Below are 19,908 nucleotides of genomic sequence, written 5' to 3' on the forward strand. Positions count from 1 at the left end.
GCCCGCGTTATGATATCATCATCACAAATATATTTCTCAGCAGCCTATCACATCTGTATGAATTGTGAGATGTCCATTTTCATGAGGATTTACGCTAGTTCCCAACATTACTGAATCACGTTAGAGAGGAAATTCAAGAGTAAGAGGATGTTACAAATAAATAAATAAATAATAACATCTAAGCATGGCTGATGTTGAGAGCGGCGGTCGGTCTGCGCGTGCGTTCATACACAGTACATGTGCGCACGGTCTGTCAATCAAACATGCACGCTCGCAGTCTCACTTGAGAGTAACTCGCCGCAAATCTGTCCAATCTCTTGAATAGCTCATCAGAGATACAGCAGGTACTCGTCATGACTACAGTATTTACAGGAAGAAAAAAAAAAAACACTAATGGTGTTTGTTAGTTGACAATCACAATCACAACAGACCTGATCTATATCAGAAAATCGAACTGTGACACCCCTTATGTTGAAAATAATGACTTAAAGGGATAGTTGACCCAAAATTGAAAATCCTCTCGTCATTTACTCACCCTCATTTCATCCCATATGTGACATTCTTTCTTCTGCAGAACACAAATGAAGATTTTTAGAAGAATATCTCAGCTCTGTTGGTCCATACAATGCAAGTGAATGGTGACCAGAACTTTGAAGCTTCAAAAACACAAAGGCAGCATAAAAGTAACCCATAAGATTCCAGTGGCTAAATCCATGCCTTCAGAAGTTATTTGATAGGAGTGGGTGAGAAAAAGATCAACATTTAAGTCCTTTTTTACTATAAATCTCCACTTTTACATCTGTAAGTCACAGGTGCCTGTTACGTTTCACTTTCACATCTGAAAGTGAAAGTGGAGATTTATGGTAAAAAAAGCCAATGACTTAAATATTGATCTGTCTCTCATCCACAGAGTGGAGATATTTTTTTCTAAATAATAATATTTTGTCTTCAGCAGAAAAAAGAAAGTTATACACATCTGGGATGGCATGAAGGTGAGTAAATTATGAGAATATTTTCATTTTTAGGTGAACTATCAAGTTAACTAACATACCAACATTCATACTATAAAAATGTTGACTTATAAACGTGTATGTATGTGTGTGTATATATATATATATATATATATATATATATATATATATATATATATATATATATATATATATATATATATATGTGTGTGTGTGTGTGTGTACATACATACATACATACATACATACACACACACACACACAGATCAGTCACAACATTAAAACCACCTACTTAATATTGTGTAGGTCCCTCGCGTGCCACCAAAACAGCTTCTCTGAGTAGCATTCTGAGATTATATTCTTCTCACCACAATTGTACAGAGCAGTTATCTGAGTTACCGTAGACTTTGTCAGTTCGAACCAGTCTGGCCATTCTCTGTTGACCTCTCTCAACAAAAAGGCATTTCCGTCTGCAGAACTGCCGCTTACTGGATGTTTTTTGTTTTTGGCACCATTCTGAGTAAAATCTAGAGACTGTTGTGTGTGAAAATCCCAGGAGATCAGCAGTTACAGAAATACTCAAACCAGCCCCTCTGGCACCAACAATCATCCATGCGATTACCTAATCAGTCAGTCGTGTGGCAGCAGTGCAGTGCAAAACATCATTCAGATACGGGTCAGGAGCTTCAATTAGTTCACATCAACCATCAAAATGGGGACAAATGTGATCTGGAGCATGGCATGATTGTTGGTGCCAGATGAGCTGGTTTGAGTTTTTCTGTAACTGCTGATCTCCTGGGATTTTCACACAAAACAGTCTCTAGAATTTACTCCAAATGGTGTCAAAAACAAAAAAACATCCGGTGAAGCAGTTCTGTGGACAGAATGGCTTGTTGATGAGAGAGGTCAACAGAGAATGGCCAGAATGGTTCGAACTGACAAAGTCTACGGAAACTCAGATAACTGCTCTGTACAATCGCGGTGAGAAGAATTTCATCTCAGAATGCAATTCTGAGAGGCAGGTTGCCACAGTTTTGGTGGCATGAGGGGGACCTACACAATATTAGACAGGTGGTTTTAATGTTGTGGCTGATCGGTGTATATACACACAGTGGCAGCCAAAAGTTTGGAATAATGTACACATTTTGCTCTTATGGAAAGAAATTGGTACTTTTATTCACCAAAGTGGCATTCAACTGATCACAGTGTATAGTCAGGACATTAATAACATGAAAAATTACTATTACAATTTGAACTCCCCGTTAGAAGTAGCACAAACGTTCATTTAAGCCTCATTTCTTTGTTGCTTCATCAAGTCTGTCAGACTTTTAAACAATAGTCCAATAACTGTAAATGTCTCCTTTATGGTGCCCTCTTCAGTTTTATTGTTCAAAATTCCAACAATTAATTTGATCATAAGATCTAATAGAGACAAAATGTGGAAAGAAAAACAAAACTGTTAATAAATGTATTATATTACAAAATCATTAAAATAATTACTACAAATTTGATTGATTTCAGGTCAACTGCACAAACACTTTTCCTTGTTTAAATTATGCAGCATTCATATGAATTACTGGCCTTCACAATTACGTTCCAGATTTATGAAAAACCTGTTTAATCCATTTTATAACATTTGCAGTTAAAACTATTCCATTTGGCACTAGTTTTTAAAAAAAGTACAAAATACCTGTATCCTTGAAAAAGTATTTGGTATCTTGACCAACAAACTTCAACTATGTTTGTAAGGCCTTTCGTTACTGTTCTCATGACTAAGAAATAAGGATTCAGTAAATTCACATACAAAATTAAATGCATAATCAGTTCAATGTATTCTACTATCCTTACATTCTATTACAAAAGGTATTACATAAAAAGTAATGCTTATTGTCCATTCTCTATAAACACCAAAGTGAGAAGTAGCAACATATCCAAAGTGCTCATAAACACGATCAATATTAATGTTGCATTTAAAGACACTTGTAATAAAGTTGAACTCATATGACAATTGTAATGACACAACTAGAGTTTGGCCTTTACAGCAGAGTTTGAACTGAAATAGAGGTGTTTCTGTAGAAATGATAAAATCTTCTCCCATGCGTCCTCTTGTGCATATGCATGCGGTTTAGTCTGTCCACCCCACAGCATGACAACTGAAGAAACAATAACACACATGTTCAGATGTTTACTCACACTGATACATGCACACAATCACACAGATACAGTAAAAATGTATAAATATCAACATTGGAAGAGGACACATCCACTGGGGAAAAAGGACTTTAAGCATGCATACCTTTTTTTTTAATTTCTTGCAGGATGAAGTTAGTGGAACGGAAGTGAGGTGTGTAAGGAGGTTCGATTAGATGACCCGCACCAGGATATGTCAGGACCTCCAACAAGTGCCGATTTCCTGCTATCTCCATCATCATCTCCATCTGGGTGTAAAAGGTCAACATCAAGAATCCAGTTCATGTCAGATCTTTGAATCATGGGTGAGAATGGAACACTAAACTTCCTAATTTACTGCTCTAACAATTGAACATAGCTGTAAACAATTTAATATTGTGTTGCATGTTATATCAGCTTTTTAAAAAAAAATGAAAATTCTCTCATCATTTACTCTACTGCAGAATACAAATGATGATTTTTAGAAGAATATCTTGGCTCTGTAGGTCCATACAATGCAAAACTTTGAAGCTCCAAAAAGCACATAAAAGGCAGCATTAATCCATACGACTCCTGTGATTTAATCCATGTCTTCTGAAGTGATCTAATCGGTTTTGGGTGAGACCAGATGAAAATGTAACTCCTTTTTCAGTTTATATCTTGCCATTGCAGTCTCTAGGCAGGATCATGATTTCAAGCTCAATTTTATTTCCCAGCACTTGACGCTAGGGGTTGCACAACTACTGATTTCTGCTAGTCGGTTACTTGTCAAAACAGTACCCGAGTTACTCGTGGTTTATGTTACGGTAAAAAAATAAAAAGGCAAAAAAAAAAGGCAAAAAAATAAATAAATAATAAAAAAGAATAGTTCTTGGCAAAAAGTATTTATTTATTGGTATCCTAATGTCTGCAACAATTACAGCTCATACATTAACATAAGTTTGATCACTTTTTTATCAATTTCATTTAGTTTTTAACAAAGTAACACATTATAGATTGCCACGTGTCACTGCAACCTTAACATCCGTGTCTTTCACGTCTAACAATTTGTGCTTATATTAAAGGTACACTCAGTAATTTTTTCCTCATTAAAAAGTTAAACTCCTAAAGACTTGAATTGTAATTTTGCAATATATATAGGAAATCATGAGCACTCACATTAAAATAAAGATCCCAGTCATATCAGTAACATTATAAAAGCTGTTTTATTCTACATGGAGAGGGTCCGCACATGGGGGCTGCCATGTTAGAATCACATGACCAGCCGAATACTACTCACTTAATCTCAGTAACCGTCCTGTTATTTGACACTTTCACTCACTGATTAAAGTAATCATGGCTGATTGTGAATACTACATTTCTACAATGGCATCTGAAACTGAAAACTATTGATTTTAAATGATGCTGCATCCAAGCCACTAGGTGTCAGTGTAAGTCCAAGATGACACAAAGACAAAAGTTACTGAGTGCCCCTTTAATAAAATAACTTAATTTCAAACAGTTAACTGTATTATAACATTAGGCTACTCACATTTCACAGATCATCAAGAGTAATAACAATAATGGATCTGTTTCCTCACGTCACTTAGATCCTCACTCAACCGGTTTGAAATAGTTGATAACAGAATAACACAAAGTTCATGTAGGGCTGGGCGGTATGTCAAAAATATTTATTTTTCAAAGTTATGTACGATTCACTATTTGATTTTTTTCCACTTTAAATGTACTCCAACATGATTCAAATTGTATGTTCTTTATTAGAATGCAAGGCAACCTGGTTAGAGAAATCCAAGTTCTTTTCATTATAGGAAACAAAGGTGTGCAAGAAAAATGTACAAATGCACCACAGGGGTAAGTTGTCAACAGAGTGTAAATGTAAAATAGATTAAAATCTAACAAATCCAGATGTTCAGAAATAACAGAATAAGAAAACTGCAAAATAATTATCAGCCAGTGTATTCATTTTATATAAAGTCTATCTAGATAGTTATCTAGAAATCAGTATCTATAAATGATCAAGTTTAGCTAGAAAGTACTCATTGTATATCAAACAATTTGTGTGTATATTCCATTGAGACAATGCAAAAGTCCAACACATGTAATTATTTATTTAAAGTCAGGAATTTTTCCTGTTTCTTGAAAGCATGAGCGAGTTATGTATATCTATATCAAACAGTATCCACCTCTAACAAACTTATGTGAACAGATCAGCAGAATGTAAACAAGTTAATTGAAACTGAGGCAAGATACAAACAGACATTTTCAGACTTATTTATTGTGAACATCGAAGTGTTTGTTCAGAGCTACTTGTTTCATGTTTTCATCAAAAAGTGCCTTTTTCTCGCAGTCACTTGAATAAGAGCGTGCACTCTCTCTCCTTCAAGCACAGAGCCTGAGGGAGACACGCAAAGCAAAGCTGGTTCTAATTAAACTGATACACTAGGTTTAAATGGCAAACGAACATGTATTTTATGACATGTATCCATTTATGACAACAGCAAGCATTTCAATATGAAGACAGGCAAATCCCGGGCATTTTAGACTCTTACATCGTGATCCACGTATATCGTCTCCCTCATAACGAATATTAACCATAATGAGCAAATTAAACATGACTGTCACTAGAGGGCGAAAGGCAACTGTGTCGTATCTGCAGGTCGGAGACAGTGAAACGGGGGTGTTTTTGCCTGTCAGTAATTGATGCTCTATGGCAGTTTGGGCATACCAAGATGGCCGCTCGAACACTTCCAGTGGCTTCACCTCCTGCTGGCAGTTTAATGTTGCATCAGCGATCCAGTTATATATATATATATATATATACACACACACGCACACACACACATACATACATACATACACACACACACACATATATATACACAGTACTGTGCAAAAGTTTTAGGCACATGTGAAAAATGTTGCAAAGTGAGGATGTCTTCAAAAATAATGCCATAAATAGTTTTCATTTATCAATTAACATCATCCAAAGTCTATTAAACACAAAAAAGCTAAATCAATATTTGGTGTGACCACCTTTGCTTTTAAAACAGCCCCAATACTCCTAGGTACACCTGGATACAGTTTTTCTTGGGTGTTGGCAGACAGGATGTACCAAGCTTCTTGGAGAATTTGCCACAGTTCTTCTATCTATTTAGTCTCAATTGCTTCTGTCTCTTGTAATCCCAGACTGACTCAATATTCAGTTGGGGGCTCTGTGGGGCCATGCCATCTGTTGCAGGGTTTCCTGTTCTTCTATTCTAATCTTTTCTATTTGCAAAAGGAATGTTTGGGAGTCTAAAATGTATTTTTCCTACTAACAAACTAAAGCTGAAGATATAAATAACCATCTTAAGACAAATGTTTTTGTGAAACATCTTTAGTGCCTAAAACTTTTGCACAGTACTGTATGTATATATATCTATCTCAGTGGTACAGTTGAAGTCAGAAGTATACATACACTTAGGCTGAAGTCATTAAAAGTCATTTTTCAACCACTCCACAGATTTCATATTAGCAAACTACAGTTTTTGCAAATCGTGCATGACACAAGTAATTTTTCCAACAACTGTTTACAGACAGATTGTTTCACTTTTAATTGACTACATCACAATTCCAGTGGGTCAGAAGTTAACTGTGCCTTTTAAGCAGCTTGGAAAATTCCAGAAAATGATGTCAAGCCTTTAGGCAATTAGCTTCTGATAGGTGGTATACTGAATTGGAGGTGTACCTGTGGATATATTTTAAGGCCTACCTTCAAACTCAGTGCCTCTTTGCTTGACATCATGGCAAAATAAAAAAAAATCAGCCAAGACATCAGAAACAAAATTGTGGACCTCCACAAGTCTGGTTCATCCTTGGAAGCAATTTCCAAATGCCTGAAGGTACCACATTCATCTGTACAAACAATAGTACGCAAGTATAAACACCATGCAGCCATCATACTGCTCAGGAAGGAGACGCATTCTGTCTTCTAGAGATGAACGTATTTTGATGCGAAAAGTAAATAAAAAACAATCCCAGAACAACAGCTTACCTTGTGAAGATGCTGGAGGAAACAGGTAGATAAGTATCTATATCTACAGTAAAACAAGTCCTATATCGACATAACCTGAAAGGCTGCTCAGCAAGGAAGAAGCCACTGCTCCAAAACCGCCATAAAAAAGCCAGACTACAGTTTGCAAGTGCACATGGGGACAAAGATCTCACTTTTTGGAGAAATGACTTCTGGTCTGATGAAACAAAAATTTTACTGTTTGGAGGAAAAAGGGTTGCAAGCCGAAGAATACCATCTCAACCGTGAAGCATGGGGGTGGCAGCATCATGTTTTGGGGGTGCTTTGCTGCAGGAGGGACTGGTGCACTTCACAAAATAGATGGAATCATGAGGAAGGAAAATTATCTCAAGACATCAGCCAGGAAGTTAAAGCTCGGTCGCAAATGGGTCTTCCAAATGGACAATGACCCCAAGCATACCTCCAAAGTTGTGGCAAAATGGCTTAAGGACAACAAAGTCAAGGTATTGGGGTGACCATCACTAAGCCCTGACCTCAATCTGGTAGAGAATTTGTGGGCAAAACTTAAAAAGTTATTGTGAGAAGCTTATGGAAGGCTACCCAAAAAGTTTGACCCAAGTTAAACAATTTAAAGGCAATGCTACCAAATACCAACAAAGTGTATGTAAACTTCTGACCCACTGGGAATGTGATGAAAGAAATAAAAGCTGAAATAAATTTTTCTCTTTACTATTATTCTGACATTTCACATTCTTAAAATAGTGATCCTAACTGACCTAAGACAGGGAATGTTTTCTATGATTAAATGCCAGGAATTGTGAAACACCGAGTTTAAAGGTATTCGGCTAAGGTGTATGTAAACTTCTGACTTCAACTGTATATTCATAAACCCCTGCAGATTTCAAATCACTTTATTGTCACACAGCCATATACACAAGTGCAATGGTGTGTGAAATTCTTGGGTGCAGTTCCGATCAACATAGCAGTCGTGACAGTGATGAGACAGTACCAATTTACAATAACATCAAATTAACACAGCACAATTTAAACATCTGATATACACACAATTACACTCAACAATATACAAATAATAACATACACTGTACAGTATACAATATGCACTACATAGATACACATTATTCAATCAAAATAAAAAATAAAAATATATAAAAAAGTATATATAGAATGTACAGTATTGTACTGTATTGACATTCAGGCTGTCGGTTGATAGTCAGTTGTTAAGAGAGAACATAATATAATAATAATAATATAATTTATGACAGTCCGGTATGAGATATAAGAGTAAGGGTAATAAAGTGCAGTGCTGATGTATTTTGATCGTGGGAGATCAAGAGTTCAGAAGTCTGATTGTTTGGGGGAATAAGCTATCATGGAGTCGGCTGGTGCGGGTCCTGATGCTGCGATACCGCCTACCTGATGGTAGCAGTGAGAACAGCCCATGGCTCGGGTGGCTGGAGTCTCTGATGATCCTCCGAGCTTTTTTCACACACCGCCTTGTATATATTTCCTGGAGGGAGAGAAGCTCACCTCCGATGATGTGTCTGGCAGTTCGCACCACCCTTTGCAGTGCTTTGCGGTTGTGGGCAGTGCTATTGCCATACCAGGCGGGGATGCAGCCAGTCAGGATGCTCTCTACAGTGCAGGTGTAGAACCGTGTGAGGATGTGGCAGTGCATTCCAAACTTCCTCAGCCGTCTCAGGAAGAAGAGGCGCTGATGAGCCTTCTTCACAACGACTTCAGTGTGGATGGACCATGTGAGTTCCTCAGTGATGTGGACACCCAGGAACTTGAAGCTGCTGACTCTCTCCACCGGTGCTCCATTGATGGTGATGGGGCTGTGTTCTCTGTCTTTTCTTCTGAAGTCCACCACAAGCTCCTTTGTCTTACTGACGTTGAGGGAGAGGTTGTGCTCCTGACACCAGTGTGTCAGAGTGTGCACCTCCTCTCTGTAGGCTGTTTCATCATTGTCAGTGATCAGACCTACCACCGTCGTGTCATCAGCAAACTTAATGATGGCATTGGAGCTATGTGTTGCCACAGTCATGTGTGTACAGGGAATACAGTAGTGGGCTGAGAACACAGCCCTGCGGGGCTCCAGTGTTGAGGGTCAGTGATGAGGAGATGTTGCTGCCCATTCTAACCACCTGGCGTCTGCTTGACAGGAAGTCCAGGATCCAGCTGCACAGCGAGCTGTTTAAGCCCAGAGCCCGGAGTTTCTCATCTAGCTTGGAGGGCACTATGGTGTTGATTGCTGAGCTGTAGTCTACAAACAGCATTCTCACATAAGTGTTCTTTTTTTTCCAGGTGGGAGAGAGCAGTGTGTATTGTAGATGCAATGGCATCATTAGTGGAGCGGTTGTTGCGGTAAGCAAACTGCAATGGGTCTAGAGATAGAGGCAGCACAGAGCAGATGTAATCTCTGATTAGTCTCTCAAAGCATTTGCTGATGATGGGGGTCAGAGCAACAGGACGCCAGTCATTTAAGCAAGTTATTTTTAATTGTTTTGGAACAGGCACAATGGTGGATGTTTTAAAGCATGTGGGGACTACAGACAAAGAGAGGGAAAGGTTGAAAATGTCCGTAAAAACATCAGCCAGCTGGTTCGCGCACGCTCTGATGACGCGGCCCGGAATGCCGTCTGGGCCCGCGGCTTTGCGGATATTCAGCCATCGGAAGGATCGGGTTACATCCGCTACAGAGACGGAGAGTGAACTAACCTCTGTAGCTTCAGCCACGAGAGCTCTCTCCGCAAGGGCGGTGTTATTTCCCTCGAAACGAGCATAAAAAGTATTTAGCTCATCCGGGAGAGAGGCAGCGGTGTTCATGGCGGAGTTTTTATTCCCTTTAAAGTCCGTGATGATGTTAATTCCCAGCCACATGCTTCTAGAGTTGGTGGTGTTAAACTGTCCTTCAATCTTGCTCCTGTACTGACGTTTTGCTGTTCTGATAACTGGCTTGTTTATGCTCCTCCGCGTTCCCGGAATTAAAAGCGGAGGTCCGCACATTAAGTGCCGCGCGAACATCATTATTTATCCATGGATTCTGATTCGGATAGATCCTTATTGTTCTGGTCGGAACCACGTCCTCCACGCACTTTTTGATGAAACACATTACGCTATCAGCGTTAAGCTCGATGTCGTCATCAGAGGCGGACCGGAACATCTCCCAATCCGTGTGATCAAAACAGTCTTGTAGCATGGAATCTGATTGGTCCGACCAGCACTGGATCGTTCTGAGGGTGGGTGCTTCCTGTTTCAGTTTCTGCCTGTAAGCGGGCAGAAGCAGAACAGAAGAGTGATCCGATTTGCCAAATGGTGGGCGGGGGAGGGATTTGTAGCCATCCCGGAAGGGAGAGTAGCAATGGTCCAAAACCCGGTCCCCTCGTGTGTTGAAACTAATGTGCTGGTGGTATTTTGGTGCGACTGATTTTAAACTGGCTTTATTAAAGTCCCCGGTCACAATGAACGCGGCCTCAGGGTGCACGATTTCCTGCTCACTTATAGTCCCATACAGTTCCTTGAGTGCCCGGTCTGTGTCGGCTTGTGGGGGGATGTACACAGCTGTGATAATGACCGCTGTGAATTCCCTCGGTAGCCAGAATGGTCGACACAGAAGCATGAGAAATTCCAGATCAGGAGAGCAGAAAGACTTGATAGAATGTACGTTCCTCTGATCACACCAGGATTTGTTGATCATAAAACATACACCACCTCCTCTGCTTTTACCTGAGAGGTCTTTCACTCTGTCCGCTTGGTGCACGGAGAACCCCGCGGGTTCAATGGCTGAGTCTGGAATCTCCACAGACATCCAAGTTTCTGTAAGGCAGATAATGCAGCAGTCCCTTGTATCTCGTTGGAAAGAGATCCGCGCTTTCAGCTCGCAGAGCTTGTTATCCAGATACTGAACATTTGCCAGTAGAATAGTGGGTAGCGGGGGTCGATTTGCGCGGCGTCTTACTCTGATGAGAACGCCGGCTCTGTTTCCCCTTTTCCTTTTGCGTTTCCGCGGCCGTGCTGCCCAGACAAAGGGCTCCGCTTGCGTGTTTGTAAACAGCGGGTCGGCATTGAGAAATTTGAAGTCCGGTTTACGGTGTGAAATTGCTGAACCAATGTCCAAAAGTGTTTGTCTGACGTAGACAATAAGGCAGACAACATCCAAGACAAAAAACATAAGAATTGTGAACAAAACAAACAAAACACTACTATGTTGTGTCGGAGCTCGCAACGCATAGAGACGTGCCCTCTAGCAGTTCACGCCGAGCAGAGCAGCATTATGAAATAATTTATCATTATAATTCAACTAGCAAAGTTTGTCAAAATGATCACTTGCCAAATGTTGACTATAGATGCAGTACACTTGAAACACGTCACAGAACAAATAAATAATTAGCGATCTATCTGAATCATCATGGTAATAAAAGTGGCAGATGTTTGATTCTCCCATATATAGCCTGTCCATGATTTGGAATGAAGTGCCCGTAACTGTCACGTAACTAACGCTTTTTTATGGGTAAAAAGAAAGGAGACCGTTCATCAACATGCGCACGGCGAGGCCAGTTATGGTCTTAAGCCGCTGTATACCTGCATGATGGACGAAGCTGAGCTACAATCACACTGTGTACAATCGTACTGGTAATAATACCACTGTCTTTTATATCAGTCTCCGTGTCACGTTTATTTGGAGCATGCCACACACGTGCAGCTAATCAGATTGTGAGCGGCATTAAGACAAGCGCTATGAATTATTTTTCTCTTCCTTATTCAGCCTTTGATGGATTTACAACGTATCTAACTACAGCAATATTTTTAGCAAAATCTTGATTTAAATGTATTTATTTTAATCGCGTCAAAACGCGAATTCGAATTAATCTGAAAAATCTGAAAACAACCCAGCCCTAAGTTCACGTAGTCTATTTGCTGCTATTCACTGTCACATGTACCACATTCAGTGTTTGCTCGCTGTCATGATTCTCTGGTGATCGAGTAATCAATGCTTGAAATCTTGATCGCCAAGGAGACTGCAGAAGTCAAGATGTGCAGTGAAAAGGAGTTTCATTTTGGTCTGTTCTCTCCCAAAACCAATTAGACATGGATTAAATCACTGGAGTCACATGAATTACTTTTATGTTGCCTTTATGTGGTTTTTGGAGCTTCAAAGTTTTGGACCCTGTTGATTTGCATTATATGGAAATACAGAGCTGAGGTATTCTTCTGAAAATCTTTGTTTGTGTTCTGCAGAAGAAAGAAAGCCATAAACATTTGGGATTGCATGAGGGTAAGTTATGAGAAAACTAATCCTTTAAATCTTCACCATACTAAACAATGTTTAGTCTAAGTGTTAGTGTAAGTGTCTGAAAACCGATTTTTAAATGATTGTTTTATTTCATTTATTTTTGTTATATTGTATAATTGTTTTTTTCTTATTACTTTTAGACACAGTAATAACTAAATCATTCACCACTAACCTGCTGTACGAGAATATTATTGCAAATAGTGAACAAAACATTTATTTAACCTTGAAATATATACACAAGTCCAAGGCTCTTCACTTATTTAATGCAATTTAAAATTGGAACTCTTTTGAAATCTGACAAGTTGCACAATTTGTCTTCAACTTTGTTTTGGGGCACGCCTAACTTTGTCAGTAAACGTAATATTAAAGAACCAATAACCGATTACACGGGAAGGTGTAAATATTTCTCACAAATATTGCTTATATGTCTATTTCTAATAACTAGTAATATGTTCAATGTAACAACATAGAATGATATATGACTCACATCTTCAGCAGACTCCACTGTAGGCCAGTTTTGATCATCACCAGCGTTCACCAACAAAACTGGACACTTTATTCTCCCAACCTGTGTGCATTTTAACAAACAAATTACATTGCAAAAAAAAAAAAAAAAAAAATTCTATAGGCCTATATCAAGGAATCCATGTCAATGTTTTACTCACGTCAATTTTGAGCGTCGGGTCTGAGGGAATGGGCAAGATTAGGTCTCTCTGGATGACATGGTTGTCCTCATTCACACGTATCTTACTCATATTCCTGCAATACACCCAATAATTAAAATAATTTTTAGCCACCTTGGCATGCACATTTTTTTTAGAAAGGAAAAGCATTGCCTATGTCAGCAAACAAATTTGTTGTTGACAGACCTGAAATTAAAATCCAGGTAAAGATTGGGGGAAAAAAAGGCATTGCTGGAATTTGAACAGGTGTCAAACTGTGAATCTGCATTGACTGTAATCAGCAAAACATTACAGATCAAGAACAAATGTGCAAATAATTTAAAGCTGCTTTGAATCAAGCTATATATTAATAATGATGTTTTGATGTCTACTCACTTTTTAATCACCTCAAAGACTTCAAAGAGGGATTTATCAACAGGAACCACGTGACTCCCACTAATGCACACACAGCACTGTGGCTACAAGACAATTAAAAGAGTGATCCAATCGAACACCAAATATATATATACCAAAAGGCTACATTCAAAATGTAGATAAATGTGTGTAGGTCACACAAACCTTGATGACTTTAGAGTAGGCCACCATAGTGAGTGTGATTGCACTTCCAAATGACAACCCAAGCATGGCCAGACGATTCCTCTGTACCTTTGGATTATTCTGCAGGATCTGGTATGCTTCCTACAAGAGACGTGTATACACACACAACACGTAAGATCAATAAGATTGTAAGGAGAGTTTTAAATAGAGTTCCTCTGGAAACACACCTTGCACACAGGTAACAAATGAAACAATAAAGGCTGCTAATAACTATGCTAGATCATCAATGATGATCCGTCAAAGTTGATTCACATTTGGGAGAATTAATTACCTCAAAGTAAGTGGAGTCAACATCCGTCGTTTTCAGCTCATCTGGGGCGAGATACTCTAGTGCAAGTGATGCAAAGCCATGAGATGCAAGCAGTGCAGAACGATACTCGACCAAACCTCCACCTCCTCCCCACAGGTCCAGAACTCCGGGGTACGGTCCTGGGCCTACAACACGCACAAAAAAACATTCAAGCAATTTACAAAACTTCTTTGATACAAGACAGATGATCTGATAGAAACAGACCCCTAAGGATAACTTGGAAAGCATCGGTCAAATTTAACCTGCATTGTTCTGAGTGATGAAATCTTAATTATGTTGGCTGTACGAAACCAACACACTTTTATTCTACAGCCTTGGTTTAGTGCTTTTTAAAAAACCCTAAACCGTGACCACAATGTCCAACACTTAACTCCTACTACAGCTTTCAAGTTACATCCAGCAAAACTGGTACAGTCCTTTAGACTGTTCTGTAATAGTGTGCTATGTCTTTTCTAACTGATCTGACTAACAGTCTTCGGACAGCCCAATCAAAAATAAAAATAAATCCCATAGACTGACATTGATGGAACGTTGAAACAGACCAATGGAATGCTTGTTACTTCAAACTCCAACTGTCAAAAAATTCAAATGTAAACAAACTCACAAAAGGCCTTTGATCTGCTTTCAGTAGCTCTCTCTGGCTACGTCCACATTAACCCGGATACACTTGAAAATGGCGATTTCATTTTCAAAACGCTCTCTGTCCACACTGGCATTTTCAAGTGTTTTCCAAAAGTTTTTCGTCCACACATAAACGTATGAAAACTCTTAAATCCCCTTACTGTGCATGCTAAAAATTTATTTTAAAAAACGCCGTTCCATGTACGGTCTGAAATGCAATCGTCCTCATGTTCTGTCACCGGACACTTCCCTTCGCCTTTGAAGGAATGTAATTTAAAGGTTGTACAAAGTAACATTTATCTTTAACATCGCAATCAGAGTGAATATCATGAACAACAACGCCACAACAACATGGGCCGCTGTTTTGATTGTTTTGGGTTGAATGGATCACATGAGTGTGTCACATGACAACACAGTTTTAGTTTATAGTTTTTTTTTTTTTTTCCCTTTTTCTCCCAATTTGGAATGCCCAATTCCCAACGTGCTTTTTTTTTTTTTTAAGTCCTTGTGGTCGCGTAGTGATTCGCCTCAATCTAGGTGGCGGAGGACGAATCTCAGTTGCCTCCGCGTCTGAGACCGTCAACCCGCGCATCTCATCACATGGTTTGTTGAGTGCATTGCCACGGAGACATAGCGCGTGTGGAGGCTTCACACCATCCACCGCGGCATCCACGCTCAACTCACCACGCGCCCCACCGAGAACGAACCACATTATAGCGACCACGAGGTGGTTACCCCATGTGAATCTACCTGGGATTCGAACTAGGGAACTCCAGGGGTGGTAGCTAGTGTCTTTTACCACTGAGCTACCCAGGCCCCTAGTTCATAGTTTTGAGATATCTCCGTTTCACCTGTCCACACTACAACGCAAAGATGTCGTTTTCAAATCCACTTGGGAGAGGATTTTCAAAAAGCTCAGTTTCCGCTGGACAAAAACGGTGTCTCAGTGTGGACAGAAGGCCAAAACTTAGAGAAAAAGATGCATTTTCAAATGAAAATGTATTAGTGTGGATGTGGCCTTTCTGACAGTTTACTTGACTATCTACCTACCTATCTATCTATCTAGCTAGTGCCTTGTCTTACTGAAATGTCTGTATAACAATCAATCTTAAAACTTTGAAAACTAGTTTAAACTTTCAGACTGTCAAGACAACAACCCAGTTTGTTGACAAACTTTACCTATCTAGTTTAACGTATGTACCTGGAGGCAGGAATAATGTTCCACGTACTCCATTCTCCCTGATGTCCACCCTCTGCACACCTGGTGCCATGTACCAGCGCTCTGTGACAATGGTTGCCAGTGCTGTTTTCTGGTTGAAACCTTGATTTAGGTACCCATCATATACTGAAATGTGAACTACGATCGGTGTGAGGATGTCCCTCTTCCGCAACCTGGAACAAAGATAGTGGAGTGGAAGAGGAAGCTATATTGTAATAGCCAATTTGCGAATCCCTTTGAAAAACCCAATAATCAGGTCCTACATTAAAGCTGAAGTATGTAATTTCTGCGCCATCGAATGGAATTGCAAAAATAAACATGTTTTCAAAACAGCTTTCTGAATACGCCCCTCATCTGCCGTTGATCAAACAAAGAGACAGTCCCGCTCCCAACTCACACCATTGTCTAAGCAAGTCGCTCAAAACAAACATAGGACACATTCTCATATCACCACAGAGACACAGTATTTATGGTTTCCATGAAAATTAACCTATGAATGGCTTACTTATAGTTGTCTCTGCATATAAAGCTGGGATAGATAAAAGTATTTTAACACTGAAAAAGTTACAAACCTCAGTTTTAAAGATTGATTTTTGTTAAATAGAAACATATGCATAATTTGCGGTAGGGATGGATAGAACATGTCCCCACCACTTTTTGTCATAGCCAATTTTGTATATTTGCTATACATTTTCTGCAAATGCATAGAGTGTGGGGAACAGTTTGGGATTATGAAATAGGTTCTTGGTTCAGAAAGGTTTGAGAAACCCTGGCCTAATATACCGGAGTCCACTTCGACTTCCTGGCACAGGTCTCATGCTCCACAGCAACCCCATTGGTTCCGTTCCTTCATAAGTGCCTCCTAAACTTTCATCTTTGGCCACTAAATTTCAAACAACAGGATATACATCATATCATTCCAACAAAATGTTTCATTTTATGTCTTTGGATCATTGTTCACTCTGCTGTAAAGAGAAGTTTGTGAATTCAGCGATTGAGGTGGCCTACTGGAAAAACCCAGCCAAAACTTTCTTAAGTCTCTAATCAACAAATAACACCTGTCACTGTTCCATGTTCATCACTCTTATAGTGTCCAAACGCCTCCCAGAAGTCCTTGTCTTCTGACAGATGTATAGAATGAAGCGTCACCTCTTGATTTGGCAACAAACTCATTACGACAATCTGAAACTTCTCATCTACCAGTCCTCGAGTGGGATGCACAGACAGAATTGGACATGTCCCTGTCTCAATGCTCAGTGTCCTAGAGAGAGTTTATTTAAGAGATTGAAAAATGAATGAAAAATTATGAAGCCAGACAAGCGGACAGGGTTATTGGCTGTTGAGATTACTAATCTTGGTAGATATATTGGTCTTTCAGTTTACATATATTATCAACCCCTTAAAAAAGTTACCATGGCAACCATAGTTTCCGACAAAATACCATATGCTACAGTTATTGTTCCTGCAATAAAATAGTAACTTATAGCTTTTACTGTGGTATCTGAAGAAATAAGTGTACCTCACATCAGCCAACATGATATAGTCCGTGAAGATGTTTCTCCTGTTTTAAGTTTCAGATATCAGACTCTGATCCTAGACTGTCAGACAGAAACAAACGAACGAACAAACAAACAAACAAACAAACCAACAAACCAGATGTTCAGTGGTAGTGATTGTCTTCATCTCCCGAAAACATGTCACCACAGTAGAAAAAAAAACCCTAAATGAAAACTGTAAAGAACATACGAGTTAAAAGTAATTATCTGTGTCAAGCCCAACGAAAGGAAAATGTTCAGAACAGCGTATTATACTTCAACTCAACAGATTCCAAGCTCACCTTTAGGAAATTAGGTTGTGTCAGTAAGGTACAGTTAGCAATTAGGATGTCAAATTATTTGTTATTATGAGCAATGCTGCACTGCACATGTATAATGCTGATGACGAAATGTTACCTTTTGACACGTTTCTGAGTGTACAGCAGCAAAGGTCGTTTAGACCCCTATAGAGGACACGACGTATTACCTCCCATGTCTTTATATTAAGATGCATAGTTTAAAAGTAATAATTTGTGTCGACATGTTTTGAAGGGGAGACTGATGTTACTTGTTTAGCAATAATTACTCAACTAGTATCACCACCACGTTGTGTAACAATAATTAATCTTAAAGAAAACGTGTGAATGTCTCCGCACTGTTATTATACATAAATGAAAACATGAGCAGCACATTCTTACCACAACAAAAGTCATTCCATTCCACGTTTACTCGCCCTCCAGCCCAGTTCTACGGTAAGCCAGTCACTCCAAAAATGTGACAAATTGCGCTTTTCAGTTGAGCCACTGGAGAGCGCCAGAGACACGAGGATCTGCTATGGCGCGTTTCTGTCTCGTTCAGTTGAACCAGAGAATATTTAGCAGAAATGGGCCACTTCTATTCAAATAAATGGGAGCCATTGGAGCGATCAACCAAGGAGCTCTGAGCGCCCAACGGTCATGTACAAAGGAAGTCCCACCTTACAGTTAAAAGAGCCAATCACCTTTTAGATACAGACATCGCCTGTCAATCAACTTTACAACGTGCATGCGCACTAGCTATACGAGCCGGGAAAATTGCGGGTTTTTTATTTTATTTTTAATATAAGGTAAATTATCAAAATTAATGATTCCAGTGTTGTCCGATTTTACTGATGATTTGAAATATGCTCTTTGATCGTAATATTGACCAACCGTTTTTGAGATTTTGGTCTTTCTCCATTCAAAAAGATAGGAGCTCAACTGTCATGATTGGAAATAGCCACCCTAGTGCGTTCCAAGGATGGTCGACAGTGGACTGAATTGCTAGAGAGACATTGGTTGAACTCCGAGAGTCTCAAGAAACCCCTCCGCCGACGTCATTCACTACGTAGCACTCTTGAGAGCTCGAGAAGATTAACAGCTTCTCAAGTGCTTTGATGTGCGCGCCGTCTACAGAGGCTCGCGCCAAACTCTCGCGAAAATATAAACGAGGTATAAACTTATTAATTTAATAATGAACACAAAGCGCTCTAGTTTCACTTTGATTTAACGACATTGTAATGGCAAATGTCCGTTGTCACTGCGGGTTCATTCACGAAGTGTAATCAAATGCAAGAAACAGAATCTCAAAGTCTACCTTCATGAGAAATACGGGCTCGTGAGTTAATAAGAGAGCCTTAAAATAATGTATGAAAGTGAAGAATTTAAGGCATTTAAGAATTAAATATAAAAGCTATACATGTTGGCTGGATTTCAAAACAAAATAAATAAAAAACATTGTGAAAAAGTAAAATGGACCAAGACTAAATCTGACATATCAGAGATATACAGGCGCTGGTCATATAATTAGAATATCATCAAAAAGTTGATTTATTTCACTAATTCCATTCAAAAAGTGAAACTTGTATATTATATTCATTCATTACACACAGACTGATATATTTCAAATGTTTATTTCTTTTAATTTTGATGATTATAACTGACAACTAAGGAAAATCCCAAATTCAGTATCTCAGAAAATTAGAATATTACTTAAGACCAATACAAAGAAAGGATTTTTAGAAATCTTGGCCAACTGAAAAGTATGAACATGAAAAGTATGAGCATGTACAGCACTCAATACTTAGTTGGGGCTCCTTTTGCCTGAATTACTGCAGCAATGCGGCGTGGCATGGAGTCGATCAGTCTGTGGCACTGCTCAGGTGTTATGAGAGCCCAGGTTGCTCTGATAGTGGCCTTCAGCTCTTCTGCATTGTTGGGTCTGGCATATCGCATCTTCCTCTTCACAATACCCCATAGATTTTCTATGGGGTTAAGGTCAGGCGAGTTTGCTGGCCAATTAAGAACAGGGATACCATGGTCCTTAAACCAGATACTGGTTGCTTTGGCACTGTGTGCAGGTGCCAAGTCCTGTTGGAAAATGAAATCTGCATCTCCATAAAGTTGGTCAGCAGCAGGAAGCATGAAGTGCTCTAAAACTTCCTGGTATACGGCTGCGTT

The 19,908-nt window shown here is 39.3% G+C and overlaps 1 protein-coding gene across 3 annotated transcripts; it reads right to left on the reverse strand.

Moving 5' to 3' along the window:
- Positions 1 to 2,113: 2,113 nt before the first annotated feature.
- LOC127434879 (peroxisomal succinyl-coenzyme A thioesterase-like) lies at positions 2,114 to 18,524 on the reverse strand. Of its 3 annotated transcripts, none has more exons than XM_051687924.1 (12): positions 18,130 to 18,417; positions 17,416 to 17,489; positions 16,955 to 17,157; positions 16,680 to 16,779; positions 15,879 to 16,069; positions 14,018 to 14,181; positions 13,708 to 13,827; positions 13,525 to 13,607; positions 13,132 to 13,225; positions 12,954 to 13,034; positions 3,268 to 3,409; positions 2,114 to 3,124 (listed from the first exon to the last, which is right to left on the reverse strand). In XM_051687924.1, the coding sequence occupies exons 2-12, from the start codon at positions 17,430 to 17,432 to the stop codon at positions 2,994 to 2,996; spliced, it is 1,326 nt and encodes a 441-aa protein (XP_051543884.1). In that variant the 5' UTR covers positions 17,433 to 17,489; positions 18,130 to 18,417; the 3' UTR covers positions 2,114 to 2,993. The 3 variants fall into 3 exon arrangements, with proteins under 3 accessions (XP_051543884.1, XP_051543885.1, XP_051543886.1); XM_051687925.1 differs by having other exon boundaries at positions 17,416 to 17,493; XM_051687926.1 differs by lacking the exons at positions 2,114 to 3,124; positions 3,268 to 3,409 and adding an exon at positions 12,163 to 12,405 and having other exon boundaries at positions 18,130 to 18,524.
- Positions 18,525 to 19,908: the final 1,384 nt, after the last annotated feature.

This window comes from Myxocyprinus asiaticus, chromosome 45, assembly GCF_019703515.2.
Source record: "Myxocyprinus asiaticus isolate MX2 ecotype Aquarium Trade chromosome 45, UBuf_Myxa_2, whole genome shotgun sequence".
Lineage (NCBI taxonomy): Eukaryota > Metazoa > Chordata > Actinopteri > Cypriniformes > Catostomidae > Myxocyprinus > Myxocyprinus asiaticus.

Coding starts and splice junctions, on each gene's coding strand:
- LOC127434879 (XM_051687924.1), bottom strand. Junction 14,182..15,878: donor AACATTATTCCTGCCTCCAG/GTACATACGTTA, acceptor TGCGTGTTGTAG/GCCCAGGACCGTACCCCGGA. Junction 3,125..3,267: donor GCAAGAAATTAAAAAAAAAG/GTATGCATGCTT, acceptor TTGTTTCTTCAG/TTGTCATGCTGTGGGGTGGA.